Here is a 14835-nt window from a genome sequence, read left to right on the forward strand (position 1 = left end):
AAGCATAGGGATTAAGTGAAGATTTTGGGGAATGTCACAAGGCTCTGGGGAGGGGTAGAGGGACTAGGAGTTATGCAGCAAATGGGGGTGTAGTGGGGAGAGCCCAGTTCTGTGCTGCAGCATTGGTGCATCTGTTCTCACAGCACTGCTTCTTCAGTGTATCGGGGAGTTAAGACAGCAGGATTATGCAGAGTGACTGGTCTCTCACCCTAGAGATCCTTCATTCACATCCCTGTTTCTTTGCCATAAACCCTCTAATGTTCCCATTCAGCCACCTGTAACCCACTTATTCTCCTGCCCATTCTCCTGTGTGTGTCACACAGTCATTCTTGCTCATGCTTAATTCCCCAATGCACTCTGCAGCTGCTTCATAGGCAGCCAAGTGGTAGGAGGGGAGATAGGATAGTTAGGAAGATGAATGGGGTTGGGGGAGCAGAGAATTCTGGGGACTCAATGTAAGAGAAATGGAATGTGTTTGAAGAGTGGGACTAAAGAGATATGTGAGGGGGGTGCATGTGAGTTGTTATAGGTACAGGACTCTGCCTGGGGCATGATAGAGGAGTGAAGCTGTAAGACCTAGGGTGGATAAAATATCAGCATTGGTAGCTATCTTTGTGACTAACTCTTAGTATTAATACATCTTTCTAAAAACCAAAACATTGCTAGTTTAGAGTTCAGATTGGGTACCTTTACCAATAAATGGATACTCTTCTACCAGTAAAAAGAACGAAGAGTACTTGTGGCACCTTAGAGACTAACAAATTTATTTGGGCTTTTGTTAGTCTCTAAGGTGCCACAAGTACTCCTCGTTCTTTTTGCTGACACAGATTAACTCATCTACCACTCTGAAACCTGTGTCCTACCAATGTTGTCCCTGCACATTGTGGTACCCATTACATAATTCTGAACATAGCTGTCTTGAGCAGGTGCATAGCATGAAAGAAGGTATACTTGGCAGGGTGGATAAAAATCAATGATTTAAAAAAAATTGGATTTTTTTGATGATGTTTTTTGAGGAAAAAACTTATCTAAAGATAGATACATCATAACTCAAAGAGATCTCATGGAATAGGAATCATAAATTCTAATGGAATATTTAAGACAAGTTTTGTAAATGAGTTCCAGTAGTTCATGAATTAGGGACCCAATTTTATGGGGTTCCAGGGGCTTCTGTGTAGATTATTTAGGTTAATCTTTCTATCTACCCAATGGGACTCAGTGCTCTGTCTAGAAGATACCATCAGGGATGCTTAGTTTTGCAGTTCTCAAACTGCAGATTTGTCTCTCCAGAGATAACATACTTGTTAACAGCAAAAATGTTTTTAAATAAATAAATCATGTATAGAGGTGAGAAATAACAGACCTCAACTCTATTGTCCCTCTGCAAATTTGTGTACACAGAGTCAATTCCTTACCCCTCTCTAAAAGTGCAAAGTTTCAAAAAGTTCAATGAATAGAAGATCATTGGGGACAGAATAGAACTGAAGAAGGAGAAGTCTGGAGATAAATGTGGGAAGGGAGAACAATTTTAACAAAAACAAACCTGATTTTAAAAAAAGCTTGAATGTTTTAACTAAATACGAAAATTCAGATGCTTGTTTTGTTAAAATATTCTGTTTGCTGTTGAAGAAAAAAAAATCCAGAATACATAATGTTGAATAAAACAATTTAAATGTCTGTCGGGTGGTGATCTCCTCTTAATACAGCATGTCAAGAAAATTATCCAAATATTAATGATTAACTTGTCGAATTGGAGATATTTATGAAGTCATTAGGTGGTGAACTATCTGCTTCAATTACCTTTGGTAAATGAAATAACCAAACAATCATTCGTTGTCTGATATAGCTGTAAAACTAATCCGAAAAGTTTTTTCAAAATAAATCACTTTAAAAATGTATAATGTGTACCTTCTAAAAACTAAACCTCCAGCTATCTCTGAGGCCTGGTCTACGCTACAGGGTTAGGTCGAATTTAGCCGGATTAGGTCGATTTAAAAATGAATGTATCCACACAACCAACCCCGTTCTGTCGACCTAAGGGTATGTCTACACTACGGGATTATTTCGATTTCACAGAAACTGATTTTTGGAAACAGATTATATGAAGTCAAGGGCACATAGCCACACTAAGCACATTAATTTGGTGGCGTGCGTTCATGTACCAAGGCTAGTGTTGACTTCCGGAGCGTTGCACTGTGGGTAGCTATCCCGTAGTTCCCACAGTCTCCCTCGCCCATTGGAATTCTGGGTTGAGATCCCAATGCCTGAGGGGGCCAAAAATTTGTTGTGGGTGGTTATGGGTAAATGTCATCAGTCAGTTCTCCCTCTGTGAAAGCAACGGCAGAAAATCATTTAGTGCCCTTTTCCCTGGATTGCCCGGGCAGATGCCATAGCATGGCAACCAGGGAGCCCATTCAGCCTTTTTTCACTGGATGTTGCTAACAGACACAGTACTTGGTGAGGTCGGCCGGAGGCGCATGGACAAAAATGGGAATGACTTCCAGGTCATTCTCTTCTTTAAGTTTTGTCTAATGGAGAGTCAGTTCTACCTAGAATATCAGGCAAGCCTACTAAAGAACCAGAGAGGCAAATGGCTGCTCCAGGTCAGAGCCCCAGACATCCCACATAAATGATGAGCTGCATGCCATTCTAGAGGGTGCCCCTGCAACATTCCCACCCGTTGCTTTCTTCCTCCCCTGCCCCTCCTAGGCTACTGTGGCATTTATTCTCTATTTGTGTGATGAAGTAATAGAGAATGCATGAATAAGAAACAACACTGACTTTATTGCCTCTGCAAGCAGAGATCAAAGGCGGGGAGGGGAGGGCAGTTGGCTTACAGCAAAGTAGAATGAACCACCATTCTTCACTTACTCAGCTTATAGCTGAAAATGGGAATCTGTGACAAGCACTAGGATAGAAGCACAGGCAGGACTGAATCTCCATTTGTGTGTGGGCCCTTGGTTGACACTGGTAAAATACAAAATGTCCCAGGATATGTATGTTGGGAGACAGTTCTAAATGGCAGCTTAATTTTTTTATTTGCAGCAAAATGTAGAGGTCTAAGTATCTGATTGTGAGCCCTGGTAGCAAGGGGTAGGCATGACCATGCAGCGCTTCTGACTGGGGAGATCAGCCTGAGGCAGAAGCCTCCAGCTGCCATAATATTCCAGGCAGGACTGAATCTCCATTAGACAAAATTTAAAGAAGAGAATGACCTGAAGTCATTCCCATTTTTGCCTAGGAGCCCTGGCCGGGCTCTGACCATCATTGCCTTGGAGATTTTTTTTCAAATGCTTTTGCATTTCTTCTATTGGAACAAAGTTCTGATAGAACAGATTCATCTCCCCATATAGAGATCAGATTCAGTATCTCCCGTATGATCCATGCTGGAGCTGTTTTTTGATTCTGGGACTGCATGGTCACCTGTGCTGATCGGCGCTCCACGCTGGGCAAACAGGAAATGAAATTCAAAAGTTCGCAGGGCTTTTCCTGTCTACCTGGCCAGTGTATCTGAGTTCAGATTGCTGTCCAAAGCGGTCACAATGGTGCACTGTGGGATAGCTCCCGGAGGCCAATACCAGCGAATTGAAGCCACACTGACCTTAATTCGAAATGGCAATACTGATTTCAGCGCTACTCCCCTCGTCAGGGAGGAGTACAAATATCGATATTAAGAGCCCTTTATATCGAAATAAAGAGCTTCGTTATGTGGATGGGTGCAGAGTTAATTTGGTTTAACGCTGCTAAATTCAAGATAAACTTGTAGTGTAGACCAGGCCTAAGGGGTTCTTAAAATCGACTTTTGTACTCCTTCCCGGTGAGGGGAGTAGCGCTAAAATTGACTTTGCTGAGTCGAATTTGGAGTAGTGCGGACACCAATGGACGGTATTGGCCTCTGGGAGCTATCTTAGAGTGCTCCATTGTGAATGCTCTGGACAGCATTTGAACTCCAATGCACTAGCCAGGTACACAGGAAAAGCCCCAGGAACTTTTTAATTTCATTTCCTGTTTGGTCAGCGTGGCGAACTCAGCTGCTGTGGAGCGTAGAATGTTTTTGCGCTCCCCCTATCATCTCCATCCCTGAAGTTACCGCAGATTAGAAGGTGAAAAAAACCACACTCACAGTGATGTGTTTTCTGAGCTCGTGCAGTCCTCCTGCACTGATAGGGCACAGCTTAATGCATGGAGGCATTCAGTGGCAGGGGCCAGGAAAGAATTAAGTGAGTGCCAAGAGCGGAGGCAGGACGTGATACTGAGGCTAATAGGGGAAAAAACGGACATGATGAAGCATCTGTTGGGGGAACAAACGGACATGATGAAGTGTCTGTTGAAGTGGCAGGAAAGCCAACAAGACCACAGACCCCCGCTGCATCCACTGTACAACCGCCTATCTTCCTCCCCATGTCCTAGATGCCCAAGAATGCGGGGAGGCTCCAAGCACCCAGCCACTCCACTGCAGAGGATGACCCAAGCAACAGAAGGCTGTCATTCAAACAGTTTGATTTTTAGTGTGGCTACAATAAGCAATGTGGCCTTGTCCTTCCCTCCTCCTCCATCCCACCTGGGCTACCTTGTCCATTATCTCATTTTAAAAAAAAATTAATAAAGAATGCATGATTTCAAAACAATAGTTACTTTATTTCGAAGGGGGGAGGGTGGTTGTCTTACAGGGAATTAAAATCAACAAAGGGGGCGGGCTTGCATCAAGGAGAAACATACACAACTGTCACACCAAAGCTTGATCATGGTCTGCCATTGCTTTCATGGAGGGAGGGGCAGCTGACGACATGTACGCAAAACCGCCCACAACAATGTTTTTGCCCCATCAGGCATTGGGAGCTTAACGCAGAATTCCAATGGGCGGCAGAGACCGTGGGATAGCTACCCACAGCGTACTGCTCCGTAATCAATGCTAGCCACAGTTGGGAGAACGCACTCCGCTGACTTAATGCACTTAGTGTGGACATATGCAATGGACTGTATAAAATTGGCTTCTATAAAATCGACCTAATTTCGTAGTGTAGACATACCCTTAGTTGTGAAGACTATGTGTTAAGGTTATAACAACCAACAAGGATGCATTTTTTTAATGTAGTAATCTATTAAATCAAGTCTTCCTGACTAGTGATTTAAATCAAATCCACCCTGATACTTGGTAGCATATTACGTTACACATATGCAATATGTGCATATTTTGGACCAGATTATCAGTATAAATTAACATAGCCCAGTTGAATTCAGTAGAGCTATGCTAATTTAAACCAACTGAGGCTCTGGTTCAAAATATGTAATCTATAGTAATTATATATATGAGAGAGAGAGAGAGACTTTTTTTATACCATTTTCTTCAACAGTCTGTCAGTTTATTCCAGTGATTAATTTTTAGTTATTCTGTCCTGTCCATGAAAAGAGGCATACGTTTTTGTATGCAAATACCAAAGCTAGTCGTCGTCTTATGTTCAACGTGCCTCAGGTGGCATGTAATCAGGATTCATCACCGAATTTGGTCTGCTGGTTGGATCATTAGGTTCCCCAGTGTGGGCCTGAGTACTGATGGGGAATGTGATGTGAATGTTGATCCTTGCCCCCCCAGTAGTCAAGAACTGTCACCAAACCTGCTGCCTGTAAATGCCAGCCATGTCCTTCTTTGATTTCCTATTCTTCTTTGGTCAACAACATCACATATATTGCTCACCTATGCCTAGTTGAAGACTTTGTGTGAATTGTATTGCTGGCCTTCTTTAGAGAACATGCACAACATTAATTGCTTTTAAACATTTTATTTTGGATATTGGTATTTTCCTTTTTAATGGTGATTACTCGTGATATTTTTAAAAATCTTTACAGTTGTAGCCTATCCAGTGAAGAAACCATCTTTTATACTTTTTAATGTTTCATCTGGACTAGCAAAACCAAGAAATTTAGAAAGAATGAGGCTGAAGACATCACACTTAAAGGAACCAAAACATATCCTTTATCTCAAAACAAAGTGTATCAACTTTACATAGCACTCTTGGTAAAATAGAATTATGTTTATCATGTTATAGTAAAATATACGATGTGATTGTAAAGACAGTACAAAGTTATTTTATAGATTCTGGAGACTTAATTTATTTTTTTTAAGATTTTTACTGTTTTCTGCAAAAATGTAAAGGCCCAATACTGCAAGGTGTTGAGCACTTCAAGCAGGGTACTAAGTACCCTCCATTCTCAATAACTTCTGTTGGAATCTAGGGTGTTCAGCACCTTGCAGAAGGTGTCAAGATTTTGCAGGAAAGCTGTTTTTGTTTTCCCTTTCTTCTCATAGAGGATTTATTCTTGCAAAGAGATTTTCTCATGCAGCTAATAATTTCACTCCTGTATCAATTTGTCTGCAATAAGACTAACAAACAATAGCACTGACAAAGGTGTATGCTTACCTAATACCACTTTGTTACTCTTAAATGAGTTATCTCCATCCCTGGTGTGATACTGCTATAATGAAAACAAAACACATTTGGTCAAATTTTGAACTTGCATATTTTGACACCAAAGCCCTCCTGTAGATGGAGGCTAAGCTTTTATCTATGTTTAATAGATGTGCAGTTTAATTAGACATGATACTTTTAAAGTCACATACTCTGTCAAATTCCTTTTTTGCTCTATTTTCTTCAAACTTTCTGCTGCCTCTTGACACAAAGAAAAGTAATGCAATGCAAAGGTCTTACACAAAGAAAAATAACTTCTGTATATAGATCTGTTTTTAAAATAGCCAAAATTAAATATTTTTAAAATATTTTTCTGTATCACTTTATTTTTGCAATACTTATATTCTAAGATTACTTTCAGTAACCAAAATTCAAGACTTCCTTAATTCAATTACACATAAAGAATTGGTTAGCTGTGTGGGCTGGACTACACCTGATGAGCTATATTCATGTAGTGATGATCACCACATCATGAAATGGAACTTGTTAACTAGTGAGACAACGCAAGTAGTGAAGCTTCCTGATGATATCTACCCCATAGATCTTCACTGGTTTCCCAAAAATATAGGTGGAAAGAAGCAATCCCAAGCTGAGAGTTTTGTACTCACAAGCTCTGATGGTAAGTGTTCTTTAAAATATGTAGATCTTATAAATTCCCAGTTAAAAAAAAATGCTTATGCCACTCTTAAATTCCAAGTTATTTGCTATCATAATGTGTAATAAAAGCAAATTAGAATATAGAAAAATTGTACTGATTTTAAAACTAATTATTTTTACAAAATAAGAACATTTTTATAATGCTTCTGAGAGTACATTATGCCTAATGTGATAGAAAAATACTAGGTACCTCCCTTTTTATATAGGGTCAAATTCTGTGATCCTTAATTGCGCAAAATGTTCTTCTTTTGTAGTTCATAAATTGATCTGAATATGTGCATATCTGTATGGATATCAAGAGTGTCAAGAGTTAACAATTATCAGTTATAACAAAATATATCAGTTTTTTGGAAGAGTGTATTAAAGTTTATTCTTCAGGGTTTAAACCAATCTGTAACTGTTAGACACCAGGATAAGAGTAATGCTTTCTCTAAACATCTGGTTCTGGTCACTGTCAGGGCCGAGATACTGGACTGGATGGACCTTGGTTCTGATCCAATATGACAACTCCTCCTACATGTGGATTTTGTGATTTTGTTTGTTTGTTTGTTTGTTTCCTTTTACCCCTTAAAGAGATTTGAACCCAAGTCTGAAATACACTGGCCAATCCTTGTACCTGTATGAAGCTCCACCACGTAATTCAGTGGGGCTTTGCACAGCTGCAGGGGCCTGCCTATGTGCACTTCAGGATCATGGCATTAAATGTACTCTTGGGGAAATTCTGCACCACTGTGCATGCAGAATTTGTGCAAAAATTAATGGGTTTTGGGCAGAATTTCCTTTTCCTCCACAGAAATGGGCTGCAGAGCTGCTGGCCACCACTAGGGACCGCTGGTCCTGACAGAGCACAGCTCACAGGTACTATCAGGAGGAGGGAGCTGGAGGGTTCCTTGCAGCTGCAGTTCTCAGCATGTCCTGAAGGAAGGTGGTGTGCAGGAATCTCCACAGAAGCCCAAGACATGGATTCAGGCTCTTTCTTCCTCTGGATTCCTGGACTTGGGGTGGTGGAAATGTCTGGCCTGGGGGCAGCCCAGCAGCTGGTGTTTGGGAGGGAAGGGGTGCAAGTGTCTGGACTGGGGGTCCTGTAGGATGTGTGGGCCAAGGGGAACCCCATGGCTGGGCTCTGAGGGGTAGGGTGTGCAAGTGTCTGGGCTGGGGTGTGTGTGTGTGTGGGGGTGTTTGGCACCACTGCTAGACTCTGTGGGGAGGAGGCAGAGAAACAGGAACTGGATTGTTGTAGGGATTTCCTTAACTCTCTACTATCGGAGGAATTTTTTTTGTGTCTGTATTGTTACAGACATAATTGCTGATAGGTATTTGAAATAAATTTCCAAAATAATTGAAACGCTTGATTATATAGTGTTCTTTTGACAAAGAAAAATGCAGAATTTTGCAGAATTTTAAAATGTGCACAGAATTTTTAATTTTTTTCACGCAGAGTAATTAAGGAGGAAATATATTTTTTCCTTATATTCTTACTAGAAATCTTTTGTCCCCGTTTTCCCTCACTGTATTCCATTGATCTATCAAAGGAAAAGTTTTGATGCAGAAACATAATTCTTTAACTTTCTTCAGTAATGAAAATGCACTGTGAAATAACCCACCCAGGAAGGGCTGTGCTTGTCTCTTTGTTGCTGCTCATACCTGTTACTCAATGTGCTGGCAGAAGCAGCAATCAAATGAAACTGAAGGAAACCAAAGGACAGTGCACTGTGATTGCAAACTACTACAAAGTGCTTTTCTCTGCCAACATCCATCATACTTCGGTTCAGCTGTTCTTCATCCACAAGTTGATCTCATCCAAATGTGGGCCAGCTTGGTGTAATTATAGAAAGTATAGGTAATCTTGTGTGTCATCTGTGTATTGCTGACACTTAAGTCCATGCCATCTTACTATTTCTCCTAGTGGTACATAAGAACATAAGAATGGCCATACAGGGTCAGACCAAAGATCCATCCAGCCTAGTATCCTGTCTACCGACAGTGACCAATGTCAGGTGTCCCAGAGGGAGTGAACCTAACAGTGTGATCTCTCTCCTGCCATCCATCTCCATCCTCTGAAAAACAGAGGCTAGGGACACCATTTTTTACCAATCCTGGCTAATAGCCATTAATGGACTTAACCTCCATGAATTTATCTAGTTCTCTTTTAAACCCTGTTATAGTCCTAACCTTCACAGCCTCCTCAGGCAAGGAGTTCCACAGGTTGACTGTGTGCTATGTGAAGAAGAACTTCCTTTTATTTGTTTTAAACCTATTGCCCATAAATTTCATTTGGTGGCCCCTAGTTTTTAAATTATGGGAACAAGTAAATAACTTTTCCTTTATTCACTTCCTCCACACCACTCATGATTTTATATACCTCTATCATATCCCCCCCTGAGCCCTGATCTATGTGTGTATGGGGAGGGGGGATCGATCTAAGTTATGCAATCTTCAGCTATGTGAATAACATAGCTGAAGTTGACGTACTTAGATTGACTTACCGTGGTGTCTTCACTGCGGTGAGTTGACTGCTGATGCTCCCCCATTGACTCTGCTTGCGCCTCTCGCGGCACTGGAGTACAGGAGTCGATGGGAGAGTGCTCGGGGATTGATTTATCATGTCTAGACGCAATAAATCGATCCCTGCTGGATTGATTGCTACCCGCCGATCTGGCAGGTAGTGAAGACATACCCCTAGTCTCCTGTTTTCCAAGCTGAAAAGTCCTAGCCTCTTTAATTTCTCCTCATATGGGACCTGTTCCAACCCTCCTAATATGGTGACATACAGATATGGAATGGGACCAGAGAAGTAAACCAATCCTTGTGTGGGACTCGAGAAGTGAGGAGTCTGATGGCAGAGGTGCAGTTTCTCATCATTGCCTTTTGGGAATGCCCCTTCAGGAACGATTCACACAATTTTTAGTATGTTTCTCTCTGGACCCCTGCCTGCTCTCTCAAGCAGGACAGCAGTATCTTTTGGTCAGCAGTGTTAAATGCTTCACAGAAGTTCCAGGAAGATGAGAAAGGAGGTCTGTTCACGATCTAATACCAGCAAGAAATCCTCCATCTGTCCCGCTAATGCTATTTCTGTCCCGTATTCTAGCCTGGATCTACAATGTGTTGCAGGTTTAGGATCCTAGCTCCAGTTAGATGAGCTTGTCAGCCTTTGGCCAGTGTGTCTGTAAGCTTGCTCAGGAACCAAAGTTTTGATACTAGGCAGTGTTGGCTTGATCTGACATATCAGGGTCAGTTTCTTCAGTAGTGGTTGGACTTACTGTGTGTTTGAAGGAGGGAAGGAAAATTGTTTCTTTGAATGAGGCAGTTGCTGTTTGTCAGAAGTGGAATCAATTAGTCATAACCCCTTTGTTGACTGGGCATAAGTTGGATTCACAGGTCTTAGGTCAGGACCCATTGAGGAGTGAATGGACTGAACTTAAGGGAAAGAGAGCAGTCTGTTTGTTGGGTGGTTAATGAGGATTGGAGTTATGTGACTTGAGAAGCCTTCTCAAATGCACATAATCTTTTCAGCCAAGTAGAACGATAATTCTTTACAGTGTGTGGGAACAGGCTCTGCTGTGAACTGTAGGCAGTCATGGTTCATGAAGTGTTTTACTATCTGTGTGAGAGTGCAGTCACTTCAGGTGCACCCCCTTGTGCCTGGGCATGGCAGCACCTCCTACCAACAGTTGTTCTGGCCCTGCTGTAGTCTCTCGTCTTGTGACTTGGCCCTCCAGATGTGTTGCTTTAAGATCTCTCACTTTCTGGAGTATCAGTAATCCCATACTGATAGTCCCATTTGACACTGGTCATCAGTATGAAGTCCAGAGCCCTTTCAAGACTCCTCTTCCATTCTACTCCTTTGTCAGATTCCAGGGAGAAGCTTTAGTGCCAGTAGTCTTTTAACCAAATTCAAAAGTATGTGGTGGTGGGGAGGAAGGGAATACTAAAAGAAACTTCTTTTCCTTCCCTGGGCTTGAATTTTTAATCCATCCTGGGTCCTCCTCCAGCTCTCTGTTCTGCAGGATGCTGCCTTCTTGGACTCTTGATGCTAGTCTGGATCCTCCACTCCAATCTACCCCCAAGTCCATCTGCCTGTGGGTTGACTTTCTTTCAGGCTCACTTTAGGAATCTGCAACTCTGCTATCCTGTCCCATCAGATCCAGGGTTTAAATACCCTAATGAAACTCCTCCGCTCTCTACTACTTAGAGAGGGACTAGAGTTGTGACCCACACATGCACACTCTTAGCTGCCTTCTACTGTGAGCTTTTACTCTTTATATAAACAACTCAACTCCTCCCCCATCTAGGACTCCTCTTCATTTGGGTCTGGCCCATGCTCCAGGTGCAGCCAGGAGTGTTAATTGGCTTCTCAGGCCCTTATTAATCATTCCACCACCTGTGTGGGGTAAACACGCCATCACAGTACCCTGCATAGCTTCTGTAGAGGTTGTGAGGAAAGTTCTCTTGGCATAAACTTGGAGAAATTCTTTGTGTTTCAGCCATTTATTTTTTGCTATTGGCAGTTGTTTCCATATCCCCCTCTGCATCTGGTGCAGCAGTCAGAAAATCAAGGAGTTATTTGTGAACAATAAGGAGACTCTAGCCTCCACAATCAAATCTGCTGGACACTTGAAGGCCAGTGTGTAGATTGTTGAAACTAGAATATTTTTATGAAGATTCACCAGATCATCAAATCGTTGACCTATGTATAGAGTGCTCTTGTCCTTCAGCATATTTTGGAATTTGATGGGATCCATGAGTTACTTGCCCTTAATTTCCCCTTATTGGGGAACTTGAGGTTCTTTCTACTATGTGTTATTCTGAACTGGTAGAGAACCATCACTGATGAAGAGGACTGAATGTGGAGCCTTTGAAATTTGCCTTAATATAATTTGTTACAGATGCAAGAGCCATTGAGCCCTTGTTGTATGTTCTTGACACTGAGCTTGCTTGTATAATCTTTTTTTAGTACTTTCATATATCCTACATCCAGTCCCAACAAAGTCAGGATTCATATGATGATCCAGAACCTTTTCAGGTTATTGCATCCTCCTTCTTTAGCCTTACACTTCCAGTTTGAGAGACAGTGATGGATGGAAACTTTTTGAAGCATCTGTAGTATTTAGGACAGGCTGAAGGTTTGAATAAGATCCAGATGTTCTAAACATCTTGGGGATGGGAAGAAGATACCACGCCCTCCCCCATGCCCACAGGCTTGTGTTAGATTAGTGTGTCTCAGAATTTGTTAGGAATGTGGCTTGAGCCCTCCCATTTAGTTTAGAGAACAGCAAGAACTTTAGGGCAGAAACAGTCATTCTTGTAGCTAAGATAATGTGTCTGCCCCAGTCCCTAAAAACATTTATTCTGCAGTGAAGGAAATATGGTTATATCCAAACTGCATCCTAGCTTCTTGTAGGAAGACGGAGGAAAGTGTTCTGCACAAGGAGTCACTTTGTTTATTATCCCACCCATCACATGATACTCTCTCTGGTGGTTGACAACATGGGAAAAATAACCAGCTCTCTCCTGAGTGTTCCCTCTAATTTTTCCCACGCATGTGCAGAATTAATTTTATGTGCACCAGTATGGAGGTAATGTGTGACATATCATCTCCATATTGGTGCACATAACAAAATTCATGTGGCGGAGGTGGGGCCAAGGGGTTTGGAGTGTGAGAGGGGGCTCAGGGCTGGGGCAGAGGGTTGGGGTCGGAGTGGGGGATTGAGGGCTCTGGCTGAGGGTGTGGGCTGTGGAGTCGGACTGGGGATGAGTGGTTTTGGGTGTAGGCTGGCCGGGCTACGGCAAGGAGAGAGGACTCTCCCCATCTCTCCTCACAACAGCACCTGGGCTTAAGGGGAAGAGGCGCCTCTTCCCCCAGCCGCAGCAGGCTAGGCTGGGGCTAGGAGAGGGGCGCCTGAGGTTGATGCTGCCACTCTTGCATCACCGTTGAGAGCATCGCAAGTAGTCTCGTCAGCCACTATCAGGCACAGGGTGAGATTCTGCTCTGTGCAATGGGCCAGCACAGACCAACTAGCACAGAAATTGCTAAAATGCAACTGATATTTCAATTTTACATAAATGAGTTACTGAATCTATCTTTGGACAGATTCTTTATGCCATCAGTACAGAATATGGGTTATAGAATTGCAGCATGCTAGAATGGGAACAAAGTCCAAGGTAATATATTGGATGTAAACAGTTATATTTACAAGAGTAACTGATATTATTCCTATCAGCTCATTTAAACTGGATGCATGATTGTGGGAATCAGCATTCTTCCTGACCATCTTGCATTTTCTGGAGTCTCCCAAGTAGAGGCATTCTTCAGAATCATCAAACTGCACTGAGATCTACTCCTGAACATTAACACCCACTCCCCCATCCACCCACTACCGAGCCCCATCCACCTTCACCTGGACCCTCCTGTAGAGTTCCATTCCTCCTGCACCTGGAACCCCCCCAGCAAGCCCCTGTGCATCTTGATCCTCCCCACACTTGGACCCCTTACCAAACTGTGTAAGGCAGTCTGGGTGTGAACAGAACCCTCTCACCCCACACCTGGACACATCCACACTAAGCCCTCCACACTTGGATCCTGCCGGGCTGAGCCTGCCCCACAACTGGGGACTAGGGCTGGGCACGCATGCAAGACTCTGTCCCTTTCACTTGCTATCTTCATGCACCTGGTGCAGAGGGTAGGGCCCTGGCATATTTCTGGGGTAGGCCTGTGTCAGGGTTGAGTGCAGTCTTACTGCTGAATCCATGTCTTGGGTTAAGGGGGGCAGGGCCTACAGGGTGATTTCTCAGCTCTGTGCAGCCAGTGGCCTGTGCTCCCCACTGCCATGCAGGAGCCATCACATTTATTGACAAATAAAATATGCAGAATTTTAAAATATTGTGCGCAGAATTTTTAATTTTTTGGTGCAGTATTCCCTCAAGAGTAGAAGATATATACTGTTCCCTACTTGTCCCTGTCAGCGTGTTTTAAATAAATTGATGTACTAAATTGATTATTAACTCAAATTGATTACTAAAACCTCAACAATTCTGTTTTGGGCATTTTATGTGCCCAAAGGCATCTCTGTTGCATTTTCATCTCTTCCTATTATACTTGTTGGGGCATCCTACGAATGAATGTAGTTACTTCACAAATCATGCAAAGTCATGCCTCACCATATGAACTGGGAAACAATTTTTTCTTTGTATTTTCCTCTCACTTACTTACTTTTGGGGACATTTTTCAGAGCAAAGTTTAATTTTTAGTCTGGGGGGGGGGAAATACAAAGGAATCAGATTTTTCTGCAAAATTGATAGAATAAATAAGTTCAGTGTTTGAAATACCACTGTCTTTGAACAAATGCCTTCTTTCTTAATTGTTCCATCTTTATAGAAATCAATATAATCTGGCAAACAGTATCACTAGTTATCCTTCACACCAAAGTTTACTTAAGTTTGTAATGTACAATTTTTTTTCTTACCAAATGCTTTCATATCACTAAAATATGTGCTAATCTAAAGAACTTTATGCCTGGAGTAGTAGATCTCTTTAGAGAACCAAATGGTCAAAAATGCTACAGAAAATGTACCAGCTATATAGATGAATCCAAAAACATCAATTACTGGTTTGATGTATCAGGTTTGCATATAGCAATAGGAAACTCCAAGAAAGAAACATGTCAGATGATCCTATATAATTGAGGCTATATGTAAGAAACTAGAGGCAAGT

At 42.2% G+C, this 14835-nt stretch overlaps 1 protein-coding gene across 5 annotated transcripts in view; it reads left to right on the forward strand.

Annotated features, from left to right (window-relative positions):
- IFT80 (intraflagellar transport 80) overlaps positions 1–14835 on the forward strand; it is a 161443-nt gene that overhangs the window by 1060 nt on the left and 145548 nt on the right. For all 5 annotated transcript variants that reach the window (XM_030574965.1, XM_030574964.1, XM_030574967.1 and 2 more), the window contains exons 2-3: positions 5848–5967; positions 6865–7086. In XM_030574965.1, coding sequence (XP_030430825.1) covers positions 5931–5967; positions 6865–7086 — 259 coding nt within the window. In that variant the 5' untranslated portion in view covers positions 5848–5930. The remainder of the gene's footprint in view (positions 1–5847; positions 5968–6864; positions 7087–14835) is intronic.

The sequence above is a fragment of the Gopherus evgoodei genome, chromosome 9 (assembly GCF_007399415.2).
Source record: "Gopherus evgoodei ecotype Sinaloan lineage chromosome 9, rGopEvg1_v1.p, whole genome shotgun sequence".
Taxonomy (NCBI): Eukaryota; Metazoa; Chordata; order Testudines; family Testudinidae; genus Gopherus; species Gopherus evgoodei.